This window comes from Cucurbita moschata, unplaced genomic scaffold, assembly GCF_002738365.1.
Source record: "Cucurbita moschata cultivar Rifu unplaced genomic scaffold, Cmos_1.0 Cmo_Scf00004, whole genome shotgun sequence".
In the NCBI taxonomy this organism is placed as follows: Eukaryota; Viridiplantae; Streptophyta; class Magnoliopsida; order Cucurbitales; family Cucurbitaceae; genus Cucurbita; species Cucurbita moschata.
Genome location: NW_019268520.1, coordinates 5,702,792 through 5,721,744, shown reverse-complemented (window position 1 = coordinate 5,721,744; position 18,953 = coordinate 5,702,792). Strand labels below are relative to the sequence as shown.

The following is an 18,953-nucleotide window of genomic DNA, read 5'->3' as shown; positions in this document are numbered from 1 at the left end:
TTAAATTTTTTTTTTTTTTTTTTTTTGGTGTTCGGTACTCGGGCTCTTCTTCTTCTTCTGTTTGGAGTAATGGATTCCTGTTTGGTGTAATCGATATTCTCAGCATTTTTGAAATCTTACATTTTCCGGATATCATGAAAATTTTCAGATGTCTTCTTAACCAGTATCTTTTCTTTCTCTTAGGCAATGGCAGATCAAATTGAGCAAATGGGAATAACAATTGAAACTTATCAGAAGGTGATCATTTTAGTTGAGATTAATATTTTCTTCGTCGTTCTTGCCTTTGTTACTAATGGCCAATGTTTCAAACAGCATCTAGAGGAATTACAGGATAAGTATAATATTCAAGCAGTACAGTGTTCTGATTTGAGCAAGAAACTTGATTCTACAGAGGTGAGATTTACTACTAGCTACGAAATTTGATGTTAGTTCTTCAAGGGTCTTAATATTCACCTGCTCAATACAGAAAACTCTGTGTCAAACGCAAAAGTTGCTTGCAAGCACCGAGGAAGAGTTGAAGAAATGTCATTATTTCCTGAAGGAAAGGGATTTTGTTATTTCTGAACAGAGGAAAGCAGGTGCTTTTAATTTTTTTTTCCTTCTTCCATTTTGATACTCTTTCCAGCATAAAGCTTAAATTTGAATATGCAAAACAGAGAACGCTCTGGCTCATCAAGCATGTGTTCTACGATCGGATCTGGAGAAAGCTCTTCAGGATAATGCTTCATTATTTATGAAAATTGGTAAGTTAGTGATGTGGTCTACAGCTTGTGCTATCTTTACTACTAGTTGAAATTGGCTAATTTATTTTGCAATATTATAAATTATAGGTAGAGAAGATAAACTGAATACAGAGAATCGAGCAGTTGTGGATAATTATCAGATAGAGCTAACGCAGCAAATCGGTTCCGTTTGCAATATGGTCTCAACGTCTTTGTCTCGACAGAGTGAACATCTTCAATGTGTTGAAAAGATATGCCATTCCTTTTTGGACAAACATGAAAAGGTATTATAAGGAAGTGTGAGGCCTTTATATTATGATTTACTAATGTAATTAACGGTTTTTTTTTTGTTGAAGTTATCATCTTGACATTTTTTTTATTGTTGTGTTGTCTGTAGGCAATAGTGGACATGAAGAAAAGATTATCATCCTCAAGAACATTATATATCTCTCATATCGAGGCATTGCAAAATGTTGTTCGTTTGCACAAAGCCAGCTCAAATGCCACTTTAGAAGATATTTCCTCTTTGGCATCTTCTTGTGCGAACTCCATTGAAGAAGTACGTAGAAAGACATTATTTCTTCATTGTCAGTTATTTTCGTTTGTGATCGATATATTGTACTGTACTTTCTAGTTATCCTTTTTATATCAAAAGTTATATCTCTTGCAATTTAGTTTCTGACGACAGAGGCTCGTGAAGCTTCTACGATACTCGACAATCTTCAGTGCACTCTTTCAACTCAATCTAAAGAATTGTCTATATTTGCAAGGGAATTGCGACAGGTTCGTCCTTCTCTTAATTGTTGCTTGGCCATTCATTCTTTTGCTTTGTTCTAGTTAAGTTTTTATTAACTTAATTTTTTTTATTGACAATGTTGTTAAAATTTTCCTCCGTTTTTTTTTTGTGAATTTCAAACCCAACAGAGATTTCATGTTACTATTGATCAAACGAAGGGTATTTCTGAATATATTGAAGAATTCCTCTCTAAGCTGACTGAAGAATCAAAGAGATTGGGAAATCATGCAGCAGAGGCTGAAGAGATCCAGATAAAAAGCATTGCAGAATTTCAAAAAGTTTATGAGGTGGGGCATACATTTGACTTACTGAACAGGTATAGAAGTAGAATATTATTTGACCTTTTATTTTTCTTTACAGGAGCAATCAAGATCTGATACGGAGAAGCTCATAGCCGATATGACCAATTTGGTATCGGGTCACATCCGTCGTCAAAAGGAACTGGTAAGTTAGTCATGTGCAGGAGGAGGCTTACTAATGGGAAATTATGCAGTTGGGAAATAGATTTTTACTTAATGGATCATGCAACAGGTGGATGCAAGGCTAATTGGTCTTCAAGAGACTGCCAGTGCAAACAAGACGTTTTTGGATGGATATATTTCCTCCATGGAAGGTATGGCTACAGATGCAAAGCGCAAATGGCAGGTGTTTGCAACGGAAACTGAGAATGAAACAAGAGATAGTGCTGACTTCTCTGCTGCTAAACATTGTCGGATGGAGGCGCTTCTGCAGCAATGGCAAGTTTTAGTCTTGGTATATGACTATGGCTAATACTTGTCCTGTTCTAATTTGATTTTCCCTACTTTCATCTGCTGCAGTGTGAGTACAACTGAATCAGCTCTCAAGCAGTGGAACAAAACACAAGAGTCTTTGAATGAGATGGGTAGCAAGCATGTTTCAGATGTTCTCTCAGCTGTGAGGTTAGTCAACGGCTAATTTCTTAACCTGGATTTTCATGCTTTTAAAGATTTTGTTTACCATCCTTGATACAATGGTTCGTTTTCCTTTAAACAGAGGCGCTTGTGATAGCAATGAGCAACATGATGCCGAGATTACTTCTGAGCGTTCTGCAGCTGAGCAAGATATGATGACGAACATCGAAGACACTCTTCAACAAGTTGACAGTGAGTCAATTCTGTACTCAGTCAGTTTTTTTGAAATCGATATGCATTTGAGTTCATGGATTGCGATATCGAAAGCTATAAACTATATGTTAAATGTTTTCTCTAGTGATAATTGCTATATTTCTTGTAACAATAATGTCATGCTTGTTTATAATATTGTAGGCATTTCTAAACAAGAACGCGGTTCTGTCTCTGGTATATTAGATGCTGTCAAAACTCATACAGAAACAATTGAGGCTTTCCGGAATGATCACTCTTGCCATGCTTCTGCCATTGAAGAAAAGGCGAAAGAAACATTTCGGCAGCAATATATGGTAAGTTATTGCTACACATTGAAAAGTATACGGTTGATTTTATATGTGCTGTTTTCGTTTTAGTGCATGGAATGTGTCTCTACAACAATACCTTCTTTGAATGTTTAGGACTATGAGCCAACTGGTAGCACACCAACAAGATGCGAACCAGATGTTCCGAGCAAAAATACGATCGAGTCGCTTCGTGCCATGCCAATGGAAGCCCTTGTTGAGGAATTCCGGGAAAACAATTCCGGTGAATTATTGAGTAATGGCAAGGAATTGAAACCATCACTTGTAATGCGAGCGCCGCTTTTGGAGCTTAATAACTGATTGGGAGAAGGTACTCTAACACAAGTAGTTTTATGTGTATTTCAATTATTGTAAACTGTTGTTAGTAGTAAAAAATTTAGAAGGCAGAATGGTGCAGAAAGAGATGTAGAGCCAAAAAGTTGAGAGGCTAAGAATGAAATAATCTCGTCTTGAGATTTACTAGGCAATTGGGTTGCCCTTGGAATGGATGTATATTAAGCAAAAATCTCTTCATTTGTCAGACATACAAGATTTGTTGTGTAGTGAAGGAAAGATTCTGAATTGAAAAAGATCAGTGTTGGGGTTACAATGCTTTTTACTGTTCACTACTGTCCTTTTTTACTTCGGTCCTTTTTGTTGTGTAGTTTTGAATTATGGAGTAAAAAAGAGAGCATTTTATGTACTTATAATTAAATATTGATATAGGTATTGAAAAGTATGATCTTAAAAAAAATTTATTGATGAACAAAAATTGATCCATTTAATTTCATCCTTGTTTAAATGTGTGTATATACATATATATATATATATATAATTTTTATTGTTTAATGAAAATAGGATTAAGGCTTTATTTTTTTTTAATAAAATATTGAATTTTGAATATAAAAAATTTATGTTTCATTCTATCATAGTTAGTTTATGTCACTATTATTATGTTTTTTTAAAAAAAATTATATTTATTTTTTAACAAAAGCTATGCAAAGCTCTGAATATTTAGAACTTGGAATAGAATAAGGTCAAGCACTCTTAGATGGAAAGGCTCCTTCTCAATTCGCCTAGACTCAAAGGTCTCCTTCTCAATAGTTATTCCGAACTTCCAACTAATATTGTTTTACTATAATTAAAAATTTAGATATAGTTCACGAATAAATATTTGTACACCGTAATTTTAAGGTTATATGTATTGTTATAATTATTAACATATAATTTGTATTAATAATCTCGATTATAAATTAAAAGTTTAAATTTGACAGAATTAGTATTTATTTAAAAGGTTTTAATAGGTTTATAAGTGACTTCAAAAATCCTTTCAAATAAACGGAACCATAACTAAATCCCACCCAACTTTTCATTTATTCTTAAATAAAAAAAAAATTAAAAAAAATATAAAAAATTCAAATAAAATTGAATTTCACATACATAAAAATAAATAAATACAAATCTTAATTAAATAAAAAACTTATAAAATTTGCTATTTATAGTAAATAGTTTTAAGTAATATATCCTATTTTTTAGGATAAATTTAAACAAATATCTTATCCTTCGTATATTTCTTTTCTATAAATAGTCACCATACTCTCATTTCTTCTCCACTGCTCCTCTTTCTTCACTCTCAAATTCCACAATGAATTTCTTCACTCTCCTCCGTCTTCTTCTCGTATTCTCTTCTTGTTCTTTGTTCGTCGACAATGGCTTCGTCGTCGTTCAAGCACTCCATAAAGTCTACCCCGAATTACAGTCCCTTGAAAACAACGGCACCGAGATCAAACAGCTCCATCGAACTGGTTTCCACTTTCAACCTTACCGTCATTGGATGAACGGTTTGTAATTTCTACATTTTCATTTCCTCCTTTCCTCGGTTGTTACCATTTTACAATCATTTTACGTGACCCGATCTGATCAATTCTCAAAACATAAATTATTTTGCCTTTTGTATCTTTGCTGCTCTCTAGCTCACTGATCATTTCTATTTTTTTCCCTTTTTGTTTTTATGGTATTATTAAAAATGACATTTTTTCGTCTGACGTGGAGGATCCACGTTTACACCTTGTCTTTATAATTATTTTGATAGGGCTCCATAAACACCGTCTATCTTATCTTATTTTCTTCTCTCTTATCATACGAAATGCAGACCCGAATGGCCCAATGTATTTCAAGGGAATCTACCATCTCTTCTATCAGTACAACCCCGAAGGCGCGGTTTGGGGGAATATTGTCTGGGCTCACTCAGTTTCCAGAGACCTTATCAATTGGAAGTCACTCAAACCCGCGCTTTCCCCTTCAAAGCCCTTCGATATCAATGGCTGCTGGTCCGGCTCTGCCACCGTCCTCCCCGGCTTCAAGCCCGTCATTTTATACACCGGAATTGACTCCCAGAATCGCCAAGTACAAAACTACGCCATTCCAGCAAACCTCTCCGACCCGCTTCTAACCGAGTGGGTCAAACCGGATAACAACCCGATTGTTGAACCGGGTACGGAGGTCAATGCCAGTGCCTTTCGGGACCCGTCGACGGCGTGGCTGAGCTTCAACGGTCACTGGAAGACCATCATTGGCAGCAGGAGCGAGCAGACGGGAATGGCCTATTTGTATAGAAGTAAGGATTTTTTGAATTGGACTAAGGCGGAACAGCCTTTGCATTCTGTCCCGAATACGGGAATGTGGGAGTGCCCTGATTTCTACCCAGTCGCCCACTTTGGGAGATTTGGATTGGACGCGTCGGTGACTGGGAATTGGGTTAAACATGTGTTGAAGGTGAGCTTGGATCTGACTAGATATGAGTATTATACGGTGGGGAAGTATTATCCGATGGCAGACAAGTATGTTCCGGACAATACCTCGGCAGATGGGTGGAGTGGGCTGAGATATGACTATGGCAATTTTTATGCTTCCAAGTCGTTCTATGATCCGATGAGGAAGAGGAGGGTTTTGTGGGGTTGGGCTAATGAATCTGATAGTGTGCAGGATGATGTTTCTAAGGGATGGGCTGGAATTCAGGTCCGTTTGTTATCGACTTTGCTCTGTTTTGTTCTGTTTTGTATTTGGGCCGACTTTTTCTTTCCTCCTTTTGCAGGCGATTCCTAGGACGGTGTGGTTGGATCCCAATGGGAAGCAGCTCTTACAATGGCCGGTTATGGAGCTCAATAGGCTGAGATGGAAGAGGGTTACGATGATACATCAGAAGCTGGTTACGGGACAGAATGTTGAGATCAAAGGAATCACTGCCGCTCAGGTCAGTATGTTTAGTTTATAACCGACCCCGCCCTTAACTCATTAACGAAAAAGAAGATAAGGTCCTTCTATTCCGACAAATACCCACACCCAACTTTCATTGCTTTGGGTTCGCTATGCTGATTATGATTTTCCTACCATGTCCCCCTTCGAACCCTTGACACTACCTCCAGAGTGAAAAAAATCCCCCTTTTTGGTTGGTTGTTGGCGATGAGGGATTCGAACCCTTGTCACCATGGTTCGTAGCCACGTGTTCTAATCCTCTGAGCTACATTAGAGGAACAAGTTGGGTGTCATTTGATCGATTGTTTTTTGTGTTTTGTACAGGCTGATGTTGAAGTTATCTTTAACTTTTCGAGTTTGGATAAAGCGGAGGCATTTGATCCAAGCTGGGTGGACGCACAAGCCGTGTGCAGTCAGCTAGGATCAACGGCCCAAGGTGGTGTTGGACCCTTTGGTCTTCTCACTCTGGCTTCAGAAAATCTCGAGGAGTTCACTCCTGTGTTCTTCCGGATCTTCAAGGCTGAGACCAACAAACACGTAGTTCTTATGTGCTCTGATGCAAGAAGGTAGCATCAATTCCCTTATCACTTTATAATTATTTTTTCCATGTTTACTAAGCTCTTGTTTCTCTTTTGTTGTAGCTCTTCTTTGAAGGATGGACTATACAAGCCGACATTTGCAGGCTTTGTCGACATTGATTTGTCGAGTAAAAAGCTCCCGTTACGAAGCTTGGTATGTTAACGTCATAGTCCAACGCGTTCTCGCACCATATCCACAAATCTAAACTGTGTATTATTGTGCAGATTGATCACTCAGTGATAGAGAGCTTTGGAGGAGGAGGGAAAACTTGCATAACTTCGAGGGTATACCCAACAAAGGCCGTGTTTGAGGATGCTCATTTGCATGTGTTCAACAATGGAACAGAGCCTATCACGGTGGAGTATCTAGGCGCTTGGAGTATGAGAAGTGCTTGTGTGAACTAACTCTTTTAAGTTAGAACAACTTTCTAAGAGCTTAGAACGTTAGAACTAACTCTTATTTTTTATTTAATTTTAATTAAGGTTGTAACGGCAGATTAGCCTCCTCTCTTTTGATTTCATGTTTTTTAATAAAGAGTTAGATCTTTATTCCTCTTCGTTGATCTTTATTAGTTATTTTCTTTTAACTTACCATAACATAACCAAAACCATATTGATAGAATGTTTTTGAAGGATAGAAATGTTTAATTTAAAATCCTATCAATTCAATATTGTAGCTTAATTCTAACAAATATGATTCAGGTTTCATCCTCATCATTTTCAAATTGAGTTGTAAATTATAATTGAAGGTTTGAAAATAGACATTAAAAAAAAATAAAAATTTGAATAAACAATGGGATGTTTATGGGATAAAGATCTTATATTTTATTCACGAAATGGGTTGGTTGGATTAATATTAATTTGGATACAAGCAAAATAATTCTATTTGACCTAATAAGTCCTGTATGTCATAATTGACTATTTACTTTGTCTACTATTTAGGTAGAGTACCATCACTCACTGTTATTAAGAAACTAAAATGAGTCACTCATTCTCCGGTCACTCATTCTTACTAAAAAATTGAATTACTGAGCAATTGACGATAGAAGGGGACTAAACATGAACTAAGAAACTGAAGATAGATGGGGACTAAACATGAACTAAGACAGGAACCAACGGACTAAACAGGAACTAAGAAACTGAAAGAAAGAGACTAAATAGGAACCAGAGGGATCCACGCTACCAATACTTCTCCTTCCCAAAACAATTTAAAAGGACACGCTACCACTTTGTTTATAGTTCGAGAGGTTGGATTTCGACTCCATCCACATTTATATGTGGCATATTTATTTTTTCGAAAAAAAATTACATTTATAAAATATGAGCTAAAATGGATAAAATAGACCTTTTTTTAATATTTAAAAAATATATAAATTAAAGAATAGTTATTTATCAATAATCCTAAATTTCATCATTAAACTTAGCATTTAATTTGAAAAATCCTTTCAAATAGACGGAACCATAACTGAATTGCTTCCAACACAAACTTATTATTAATTATTTTCATTTGTACCTAAATAAAAAACATAATTCATTTAAATTAAATATAAAAAAAGTCAAATAAATTTGAATTTCACATATTTGTGGTAAAAAAAATAAATAAAAATACAAATCTGAATTAAAAAACTATTTATAGTAAATAGTTTTAGATAGATTACGTTAACCAATTTATCCTATTTTTTAGGATAAATTTAAACAAATATCCTTCTCTATATTTCTCCCTCTATAAAAAGCCATCAAACTCTCCTTCTGCTTCACTTCAAACTCCACTGCCAGAGCCGCCGCCTCCTCCTCTGCTCTATCCAAATTCCACAATGAATTTCTTCACTCTCCTCTCTCTTCTTCTCGGATTATTCTTTTGTTCTCTGTTCGTCGACAATGGCCTCGTCACCGTCCAAGCTCTCCATAAAGTCTACCCTGAATTACAGTCTCTCGAAAACAACGGTACCAAGATCAAGCAGCTCTATCGAACCGGTTTCCACTTTCAACCTCGCCGTTACTGGATGAGCTGTTCGTAATTTCTACATTTTTATTCCCTCCTTTCCATAAGTTGTTACCATTTTACCCGACCCCAACAGATCAAAAGTCCTGTCTGTCTGCATCATATCTAATCTGTTTTTATTTATTTGGTATTATTATTATTATAAAAAATGACATTTTTGTAAGGATACATGTGCACACCTTGTTTTTTATTTTTTATAATGCAGACCCGAATGGCCCAATGTATTTCAAGGGAATCTACCATCTCTTCTATCAATACAACCCCGAAGGCGCTCTATGGAGGGACATAGAATGGGCTCACTCAGTTTCCAGAGATCTTATCAATTGGAAGTCACTCAAATCCGCGATTTTCCCTTCAGAGCCCTTTGATATCAATGGCTGCTGGTCCGGCTCCGCCACCGTCCTCCCCGCCTTCAAGCCCGTCATTTTATACACTGGAATTGACTCCCAGAATCGCCAGGTACAAAACTACGCCATTCCAGCAAACCTTGCTGACCCGCTTCTAACCGAGTGGGTCAAACCGGATAATAACCCGATTGTTGAACCGGGTACGGAGGTCAATGCCAGCGCCTTTCGGGACCCGTCGACGGCGTGGTTGAGCTTCAATGGTCAGTGGAAGACCATCATTGGCAGCAGGAGCGAGCAGACGGGAATGGCGTATTTGTATAAAAGTAGGGATTTTTTGAATTGGACTAAGGCGGAGCAGCCTTTACATTCTGTTCCAAATACGGGAATGTGGGAGTGCCCTGATTTCTACCCAGTCGCCCGCTTTGGGAGATTTGGATTGGACGCGTCGGTGACTGGGAATTGGGTTAAACATGTGTTGAAGGTGAGCTTGGATATGACTAGATATGAGTATTATACGGTGGGGAAGTATTATCCGATGACGGACAAGTATGTTCCGGACAATACCTCGGCGGATGGGTGGAATGGGCTGAGATATGACTATGGCAATTTCTATGCTTCCAAGTCGTTCTACGATCCGATGAGGAAGAGGAGGGTTTTGTGGGGTTGGGTTAATGAATCTGATAGTGTGCAGGATGATGTTTCTAAGGGATGGGCGGGAATTCAGGTTTGTTTTTTTATTTTTTTTTATTTTTATTGAATTTGCTATGTTTTGTTTTGTTCTGTTTTGTATTTGGGCCGACCCTTTCTTTCCTCCTTTTGCAGGCGATTCCTAGGACTGTGTGGTTGGATCTCAATGGGAAGCAGCTCTTACAATGGCCGGTTATGGAGCTCAATAGGTTGAGATGGAAGAGGGTTATGATGATACATCAGAAACTGGTTAAGGGACAGAATGTTGAGATCAAAGGAATTACTGCCGCTCAGGTCAGTATGTTAGTATGTTAGTTTATAACGGACCCTTCTATTCCGACAAAGACCCACACCCAACTTTCATTACTTTGGGTGTGCTATCCCGATTATAATTTTCCTACCTTCGAGTGAAAAGTCCCCTTTTTGGTCGGTTGTGGACGATGAGGAATTCGAACCCTTGACAACGTGGTTTGTAGCCATGTGTTCTCATCCTTTGAGCTACAGGCCACACCCGGTCTTCGTTGGATCTGTTTCTAAGGGTATCTAAACAGTGGAATCTTTCCTCTCTCTTGTGCAGGCGGATGTTGAAGTGATCTTTAGCTTTTCTAGTTTGGATAAAGCGGAGGCATTTGATCCAAGTTGGGTGGATGCACAAGCCGTGTGCAATCAGCTGGGATCGACGGCCCAAGGTGGCGTCGGACCCTTTGGGCTTCTGACTCTGGCTTCAGAAAACCTCGAGGAGTTCACTCCAGTGTTCTTCAGGATCTTCAAGGCCGAGACCAATCATGTAGTTCTTATGTGCTCTGATGCAAGAAGGTAGCTTCAATCCCCTTATCAAATGGACCTTATAATGTTCTTTTTACAAAGCTCTTTCTTTTGGTGTAGCTCTTCTTTGAAGGATGGACTATACAAGCCGACATTTGCAGGCTTCGTCGACATTGATTTGTCTAGTAAAAAGCTCCCGTTACGAAGCTTGGTATGTTAACGTCATAGTCCAATGCATTCTTGCACTGTATCTGCAAATCTAAACTATGTATTATTGTGCAGATTGATCACTCAGTGATAGAGAGCTTTGGAGGAGGAGGAAAAACTTGCATAACTTCGAGAGTATACCCAACGAAGGCAGTGTTTGAAGATGCTCATTTGCACGTGTTCAACAATGGAACAGAGCCTATCACTGTGGATTATCTAGGCGCTTGGAGTATGAGAAGTGCTTGTGTGAACTAAACGCTTTAGTTCTTAGAATGTTAGAACTAACTCTTATTTTTTGGTTTAATTAAGTTTGTAATGGCAGATTAGCCTCCTCCTTTTGTCTAGATCTCTATGAATAAAGAGTTAGGTTTTCAAGACTTATCCCTCTTTGCTGATATAAATGTTTAATTTAAAATTCTATTAATCTTTTTTCCTTATAATTTTCAATTTTCATTCGGATATATAAAATTTTAATATAACTAAATAAAAATTATTTTATAATATATATAGAGAGAGAGAGGGGTATGGGGGTAAATTCATAATTTGAACAGATTTAGAGGATAGGGCCAATCAAAATTATTTTTCCTCCGCCCCCATTTTGAAAGCCCGGACTATAAAACGAAACTATCATCTACCAGGTGTAGCGCTAGTGGATCTAGGGTTGAAGCCAAGTCTCTGAAGCTCAAACTTTGCTGAGTTCCGTCCTTTACACGCACCATGGTATTACATCATATTCTTTTTCCATTTTAATTCATGTTTTCAATCCCTTAAAATTTTAGCTTCAATCTCCTGCGGATTATAATTGTCGAAGAAAATGTAGAGAATCCTATGACAAATCTATGACAATCTCCTGCGGTCTCCTTTTATATCAGAAGCTTAGTGAAGGAGAGCGGAAATGTTTGTATGCCCGATGTTTAATTTTCGTTAAATAAATCCGGCGTTGATTATTGGCTGCATTTTAATCGACGTTCCTTCAAGTTTTCGGTCTAAACCTAAATTATGAGGTAAGCGAATTGATTACTCCCTTTGTGATGTGTATTATGTAGTCGAGAAGGAAGACTAGAGAGCCTAAGGAGGAAACTGTCACCCTTGGCCCTGCTGTTCGTGAAGGAGAGCATGTCTTTGGTGTCGCTCACATTTTTGCTTCGTTTAATGACACTTTTATTGTGAGTGATCTTCATTTTATTGTGAGTGATCTTCATTAGATTCTTCATTTTTGCTTCGTGTAATTCTGAGTGTTCCATGCTTGAAATGCAGCATGTGACCGATCTATCTGGTAGGGAAACACTTGTCCGCATCACTGGTACGAAATGTCTTCCAATCACTGTTAAAATTGATTCTGGCATTACTTTTGGCCTGCTTTTTTTAGTGATTCCACTGGTTTATAAATTATACTTTCATGGTCATGTACTTGGTTTTTGGTTGATAATTTCCATGTGTTTTACGTTCGACCACCTTTGTGATTTGGTATTCTCTGACTTCTGAATTGTTTGACTGGATGGTATATCTTTTCTTTGTCCAGGTGGTATGAAGGTGAAAGCTGATAGAGATGAATCATCGCCTTATGCTGCCATGCTTGCTGCACAAGACGTTTCTCAGAGATGCAAGGTTTGCTCACTAATCAGATTTATGTTTCTTTTCATCCCAATGTTCTTAATCTAAATGTGGTAAACTGCTTTTCATCCCAATGTGCATTTGTATTCATTTGCATTATAGTGCTTTTACTTCCATGGCATCATCTCTCTAAACCCCGGTAATATGTAACAGGAACTTGGCATTACGGCTTTACATATAAAGCTTCGGGCTACTGGTGGAAATAAAACCAAAACTCCTGGACCTGGCGCTCAATCAGCTCTTAGAGCCCTTGCTCGTTCAGGCATGAGAATTGGTCGTATAGGTACATATCCTTACTTCCAATATTATTATCAAGAATTGCTAGATCATTTTCAGTAAGAAACCAAAGCCTCCCCATTTGGCATATCATCCTTAACGTGAAGTGCACTTGCTATTGTGTATAAATGTTCTGTTTTGAAGTTCAAGCTACCTTGTGATAGTCAACACTTGGGGCATTCCAAGTGTTCATTAAAAATCATTTTTTACGAAAAGCATCTAGCTTCCAATTCGGATATTTTAAAACACGTGAGAAAATTTCATACAATATCTCCTCAAACGGTTTCTTTAGCAAACTATTTTTTTTATGTTTCAAAGTTGTCGTATTTTTATAATACCAGCTTTCCTTGCAATCTTCAAAACTGCTTGATTTACCCAATTTTTGGTGTCTAATCAGAGGATGTGACTCCAATCCCGACCGACAGTACTCGAAGAAAGGGTGGCAGGAGAGGAAGAAGATTGTGATTCATAGCCATCTTCAAAATTTTCGCGGCTCACTGTTGAGATCCATAGTTTTAGATAAGGTAGAATGTTCTCATCTGTTAATTCGACAGTCTGACGTTCTGGTTTCTGCTTTTTTAATCAAGATTTTCCCCGTTTTGATTTGAATTATTGAAGTCAGAATTAAACCTTTTTTTGCTGCACTTTATAACTATTAATTAGTGTCCACGTGTGGGATTCATTGCATATGCCAACAAATCTAAGTTAATTTTAATTATTGCCATTCTAGGTTCTTCACTTTGATCCTTTCCAAATTGATTTTTCATCAAACATATTATCATAACAATTATATGATTCTAGTCAATTGCATGATGAAATGTCAAATGTTCTAATGGAACCCACATTCAAGTTGGAAATGCAATTAAATCATGGGCCAAATTGTTTCTTATAATTGGGATGATCACACCCTTTCTTCCTCAATGCATGGCCCTCGTTTATTTGCATAATAAGGTTGGATTGGATCTAACAGCCTCGATATTGTTGGTGGTGTCGCGGCTCTCAGCTTCGAGTCTGAGATCTTCGACATTAGGGTTTTTTAAGGTTTCATATCCCCAACCGACCCGAGTAATTTGGTTTTTTCAGAGTTTTTTTTTTTCCTTTTTTTATTTATTTCACGGTGAAATGAGTTTTTACACACGAGCCTATTATACATGACTCTAGAAATCTCAAATTAATAATTATATGTATTAAAAACTTTAAATTTTTTAAAAATAATCAATTTAGTTCAAGTGATAATTTTATTGAAAAAAAACTTAAATTAAAAACCATTGTATAAAGGCAAACAAACCATCAACAAGCTACACTGGAATTGGGAGTTCAATTTGGAGGACTAAATTCAAAGTTAACAATAACAGTTTTCAATCATTATCACAAATAATGAAGTGATGAATTTAGAGGCGTTTGTTTGAGCGAGAAATTGGATATCAATCATCAAATTAACAAAAGGCAGCAAAAAGTGTGCTATACTCCTTGTCTTCGAAGATCCATGAATCAAAATGGCAAAAATGTTGATAGAAGCAATAACCAGAACATCAATAATCGTCGCAATTTAGCAGATATCCAATTTCTTCAAAACTATGGTATTCAACTGCCATCACATCCACCATAAGAGAAGGAAAATTTGGAAGGGGTCTAGGAATTACAACCTTCTTCCTCTCCTGCCTCCCTTTCTTCGAGTGCTGTCCGTCGGGATTGGAGTTACATCCTCTGGAAACACAAAATAAACTGTGTAAAAATAACAATCTCACACGCATGCTAGTTGGTTCAAAAGATCATGAACTTCAAAAATCAATACAAAGATCTATGGAACACTACTACTCTATGCGACATTCATACACCACTACTCTATGCATGATCACAAGGAATAATAAGAGCTAGAACCGTGTTTATCCTGTGCATTAAGCCTCTAACATGGAATATCGTATAGATCTTAATTCCCAATACTCGACTAGCAATCAGTGAAATGATCATTGGAGAAGTCTGGCCTATAAACCCCATTGGCTTTTGAGGAGTACTCATCTATATTTCATTTTTAGGTGCATATGAAATGCTTCAGTTTCATACAAGAAAAACTAACAAACATTAGTGAAGTGAGTATGAATCTTATGTGTACCTATACGGCCAATTCGCATGCCTGAACGAGCAAGGGCCCTTAGAGCCGATTGAGCACCAGGACCAGGAGTTTTGGTTTTGTTACCACCGGTAGCCCGAAGCTTTATGTGCAAAGCAGTAATGCCAAGTTCCTGTAAGAAATGCTCAACTGTCAGGGTGATCATCCAATATGTTGTTTCACAGAAGAAAAAACACAATAATACAAAGCCAGTTATCTCAAAAGCAAGCCAATCCATACAAATGCATTACTGTTAGCATTTATAGAGCAGTTTTCATCATTTAGACTGAGAACATTCGGATCAAAAGAAACATAAAACCAACTAGTGTCCAAACCTTGCATCTTTGAGAAACGTCCTGTGCAGCAAGCATGGCAGCATAAGGAGATGATTCATCTCTATCAGCTTTCACCTTCATACCACCTGAACAAAGAAAAGATATAACTATAAGTACAACAACTCAGAAGATGGAGAAGAGTGAATCACGAAGACAGTTCAATGTGATATTCAGGGACAATGATCAATCAAAAACCGTGCACATGACCATGAGGAAGAAACCATTGAAATAAGTCAAAACGCAGCCTGAAAGCAATGCCAGAATCAATTTTTAAGATTGAGTGGAGCAGATTTCGTACCAGTGATGCGGACAAGTGTTTCCCTACCAGATAGATCGGTCACATGCTGCATTTCAAGCATGGAACACTCAGAATTACACAAAAAATCAACTAAGGACTTAGATGAAGAATCTAATGAAGATCACTCACAATAAAAGTGTCATTAAACGAAGCAAAAATGTGAGCGACACCAAAGACATGCTCTCCTTCACGAACAGCAGGGCCAAGGGTGACAGTTTCCTCCTTAGGCTCTCTAGTCTTCCTTCTCGACTACAGAATACACATCACAAAGGGGGTAAGCCATTAGCTTACCTTCAATGCACACAGCTACTTCAAAATACGTGCTTATGACGCAAATTCGGAGGAACCCAATAGCAATGCATCGAAAATGAATAGCACGCGAAAATTAACCAGAGGTGGAAATTTTCCCTCTTCATTCCCGGGATGATACAAACAGATACCATATTTCAAATAAATTCCGAGAAATTGTCTAGTTACAAAGTTTTTCATAAGACTTCCCCTACATTTACTTTGAATCAAGTAATTATAATCTGCCGGTGACTGAAACTGTCTTTTCAGTGATTGAATACGTGAGTCGTAATACGAAAGAATAAAAAGAATGATGAAATACCATGGTGACGAGTAATGAACTGGAATCTGGAGGGGAAGATTAGGGTTTTCGAGAATTTGTCTGAACCTTCGACCTTCGACCTTCGACCTTCGACCTTCGACCTTCGACGTGATACAGCTCTAGAGAAGATGATGTTTAATTATATAGCTAGGGTTTTCAGAATGAGTGAGTAAAATAACATGGCCGTCCTCTAAGTTTCCTCAAATTATGAATTTGCCCCAAAACTAGATTGAGACAAAAAAATAAAAAACATTGACAGCTGTGGGATTTGAACCCACGCCCTTTCGGACCAGAGCCTAAATCTGGCGCCTTAGACCACTCGGCCAAACTGTCTTGTTGTTTACAATTCGCTCTCTTTATTAATTATTTAAATGTTTATAACTTGAAAATTTCGAATTTAATTATTTATGGATCATTATTTATATTCATCCCAAAATATTAGTCCCTATGTTGAAGAACAAAACAGTTGTGTTCCTTTGATTACTATTTTTCCCTTTGGTGAATTATAGTGTTTGACATGCTGTCACAAAAGCATGTTTGAGAGACATTTTTAAATAATTAAATTCACTTGTACTATGTTGAAAATCACCGTGACAAGGTTTAATAATTCAAAATCAATTATAATAATAAGAAAATAAGGATAAATACAAAAAAAAAAAATTATGAATTTTATTAGACACAATATTCAATTTTAAATAATAAAGTAGTTAATTTTTTAAGAAATGAATACATTAACAAATGTAATTCATTTGACAAAAGAGGGTTTTTTTTTTTTTTTAACATCCTATTAAATAATTTTTAAAGCTCGGGATCTATCAAACACAAACATAAAAGAAGCTAAAATTTAAAAAATCAACCAACAGAGGGTATTCCCAGTTAGTTTCAATCCGTTGGATTTCGCACAATGTCAATCCCATTTCAAAAGATTTCTAATAATAAGAACTCCAAATAAAGCATTGTTCATTCACGATTTGAATACAGAAGTGTCAGGCATTATGATGGGTGGAAGACCCACAAACTCATACTTGGCATATAAAGAGAAGTCAGTCATATGCTAAGTAGTTATGAGTTTAGAATACCATTTGATGAGATTGGAAGGTCCTTTTCCCCTCTACTCTTTCTTCAACCAACTAACATGGAAATTCTTCCATTCCTTCCTTCCATCATGAAAAGAAAATACATTGTTTTCAGTTTTGATTGCTGCATACACAGTCGATTCGACGATACGAGAGTGTCAAAAGTTGTTAACTGATAAGCTTTAGTCTTTAACTGATGCCCGTAGGATTTTCACATCATGGATGGGTCTGTATCAGAAAAAATGACAATTGAATTAGCCTCAACGAAACCATTATTCCATCTGAAACTACATCTTATCTACTCTGATACTATAATAAAAGCATGGGGCTTCTTTTTTCCCAATCAAGCCTTTACTATCTTGATGCAAGAGAAATCTTGACAAGATGACGATGAGATGCCAAAGTATATGATATTAATTCAGTTACAAATACATGATGTTTAAATGAGACCAAATAGCCTCTTAGAAAGTATCATTTTGAAATTCACACATCATTTTTTTAAAGGTTTAGCGACAATATCGACTTGATAGAAAATAATACATGTATGAAGAATAAGATTGAAGATTTTAAAAGATTAAAGATGAAATTCAAAGACGATCTATCAACTCATCGACACAATGACATGACAGACAGATCAAAGATGGTACCAATATTCTAAAACCAACTGGCTACACTCAGTTTTAACATTTTGAGTTTGAAAATCAACCTTCTAATAAGTTTTTCGTCTGGCATTGATATTGTAGAATCTATTTTCTAGAAACAAGCAATTAATATCAGATGAATCCTGAGGAGTTGGCCCCTTAATTATTTTCGGATGCCTCAAGGGGGAAAAGCTTCTCCTACTGATTTTTAGATGCCTATAAATGAGATAATTTTGAGCAACCTGTTGGAACAATAAAATATATTAATGATCCCAGAGGGTGGAAAATTGATTTTGGAATAGTCCGTTCTCGCCGATATCCCTAGGGACTTAACTGTTATTTGATCTTATCACATAACTAGTCGGATGATAGTTTCTCATCCTACAGAGCAGGGAGGTTCTGAACCTCATAATCTCAAACATCGGAACCTAACTTATCTCTGAGTGGAGTTGGAGATTTCTTCATGAACTCAAGAGTTTTATTGAAGAAGATCCTCGTTCACAAGCTTGGAGCGCATCTGAATGGTTGGCTCCTCAAAGACATAGAAGTTGGTAGCGTGGAAATAACCCCCATGGGTTTTAGCTTCGATATGTAATCAGGTGGATTAGTCTAATTAAATATTAAATGAAAATAGATGATGTCTCAGACGGGTGAGAGGCTCAAGATCTAGGACTTGATAAAGATGACCATCAAGAAAGAATTGTTCAGTACAAAATAACAAAACTCTAGCTCAAATTTTAGTAGGTATAGAATTAAGAGCTTGAAGAGTGGTTTCCTCTTGCATATTTGCTTTGAATTGTATCATTGAATACCTTGTTTGATACAAAATGGACTTTGAACCCTCGGGTTCCTATACTCATAACTCTCTCGTTACTCATCTTCCCATTCTCTTCCAACTCAAAATTTCCTTCTGTTATTACTATTACATTAAGTAACCTGCTGAAACAAGATTCAAGGTGTCCATAATTCCCTAGTTGAAATCCTTGTATGTACACAACCACCCTAAATTGGCTTAGAGATGAAAAAGATCCATGTAAATATTAAAGGGCTTAGAAGGAGTAAGTTCAAGTCAGGATGGTCACCTACCTAGAATTTAATATCCAACAAGTTACTTTGGCAACTAAATGTAGTAGGTTAGGTGCTTGTCCCATGGCCAAAGGTGACCCCCGCTCACAGATATTTAAAAAAAAAAAAAAAAAAAAAAA

The 18,953-nt window shown here is 36.8% G+C and overlaps 6 protein-coding genes and 1 non-coding gene across 8 annotated transcripts in view; 4 read left to right on the top strand and 3 right to left on the bottom strand.

Moving 5' to 3' along the window:
* LOC111442365 (kinesin-like protein KIN-5C) overlaps positions 1-3,562 on the top strand; it is a 6,603-nt gene extending 3,041 nt beyond the window's left edge. Inside the window, exons 10-23 of one of the 2 annotated variants that reach the window (XM_023079748.1) lie at positions 184-237; positions 313-393; positions 467-578; positions 657-743; positions 831-1,006; positions 1,120-1,281; positions 1,398-1,505; positions 1,647-1,805; positions 1,879-1,962; positions 2,050-2,255; positions 2,337-2,438; positions 2,533-2,642; positions 2,805-2,956; positions 3,065-3,562. In XM_023079748.1, the coding sequence (XP_022935516.1) occupies positions 184-237; positions 313-393; positions 467-578; positions 657-743; positions 831-1,006; positions 1,120-1,281; positions 1,398-1,505; positions 1,647-1,805; positions 1,879-1,962; positions 2,050-2,255; positions 2,337-2,438; positions 2,533-2,642; positions 2,805-2,956; positions 3,065-3,268 (1,797 nt within the window). In that variant the 3' untranslated portion in view covers positions 3,269-3,562. Of the gene's footprint in view, positions 1-183; positions 394-466; positions 579-656; positions 744-830; positions 1,007-1,119; positions 1,282-1,397; positions 1,506-1,646; positions 1,806-1,878; positions 1,963-2,049; positions 2,256-2,336; positions 2,439-2,532; positions 2,643-2,804; positions 2,957-3,064 lie in introns of both variants that reach the window. The other variant, XM_023079747.1, reaches the window with a different exon arrangement.
* Positions 3,563-4,592: 1,030 nt separating this feature from the next.
* On the top strand, positions 4,593-7,277 carry LOC111442367 (beta-fructofuranosidase, insoluble isoenzyme 1-like). Its single transcript, XM_023079749.1, has 6 exons — positions 4,593-4,788; positions 5,100-5,965; positions 6,042-6,200; positions 6,527-6,768; positions 6,844-6,934; positions 7,006-7,277. The coding sequence occupies exons 1-6, from the start codon at positions 4,593-4,595 to the stop codon at positions 7,183-7,185; spliced, it is 1,734 nt and encodes a 577-aa protein (XP_022935517.1). The 3' UTR covers positions 7,186-7,277.
* A 1,324-nt stretch (positions 7,278-8,601) lies between these two features.
* LOC111442368 (beta-fructofuranosidase, insoluble isoenzyme 1-like) lies at positions 8,602-11,169 on the top strand. Its single transcript, XM_023079750.1, has 6 exons — positions 8,602-8,790; positions 8,988-9,853; positions 9,952-10,110; positions 10,394-10,632; positions 10,702-10,792; positions 10,864-11,169. The coding sequence occupies exons 1-6, from the start codon at positions 8,784-8,786 to the stop codon at positions 11,041-11,043; spliced, it is 1,542 nt and encodes a 513-aa protein (XP_022935518.1). The 5' UTR covers positions 8,602-8,783; the 3' UTR covers positions 11,044-11,169.
* Positions 11,170-11,379: 210 nt separating this feature from the next.
* On the top strand, positions 11,380-13,365 carry LOC111441355 (40S ribosomal protein S14-2). The gene is made up of 6 exons (XM_023078305.1): positions 11,380-11,508; positions 11,835-11,954; positions 12,046-12,091; positions 12,311-12,396; positions 12,556-12,685; positions 13,076-13,365. The coding sequence occupies exons 1-6, from the start codon at positions 11,506-11,508 to the stop codon at positions 13,141-13,143; spliced, it is 453 nt and encodes a 150-aa protein (XP_022934073.1). The 5' UTR covers positions 11,380-11,505; the 3' UTR covers positions 13,144-13,365.
* Positions 13,366-14,078: 713 nt separating this feature from the next.
* LOC111441344 (40S ribosomal protein S14-2) lies at positions 14,079-16,117 on the bottom strand. Its single transcript, XM_023078292.1, has 6 exons — positions 16,032-16,117; positions 15,551-15,670; positions 15,422-15,467; positions 15,124-15,209; positions 14,792-14,921; positions 14,079-14,385 (listed from the first exon to the last, which is right to left on the bottom strand). Exons 1-6 carry the CDS (start codon positions 16,032-16,034, stop codon positions 14,318-14,320), a joined length of 453 nt encoding a protein of 150 aa, XP_022934060.1. The 5' UTR covers positions 16,035-16,117; the 3' UTR covers positions 14,079-14,317.
* Positions 16,118-16,284: 167 nt separating this feature from the next.
* TRNAL-UAG lies at positions 16,285-16,364 on the bottom strand. Its single transcript has one exon. It is a non-coding gene; the product is annotated as a tRNA-Leu (tRNA).
* Positions 16,365-16,957: 593 nt separating this feature from the next.
* The window catches only part of LOC111441411 (peptidyl-prolyl cis-trans isomerase CYP18-2), a 4,135-nt gene continuing 2,139 nt past the window's right edge, over positions 16,958-18,953 (bottom strand). The window contains exon 6 of the mRNA XM_023078389.1: positions 16,958-17,335. Within this exon, the coding sequence (XP_022934157.1) occupies positions 17,290-17,335 (46 nt within the window). The 3' untranslated portion in view covers positions 16,958-17,289. The remainder of the gene's footprint in view (positions 17,336-18,953) is intronic.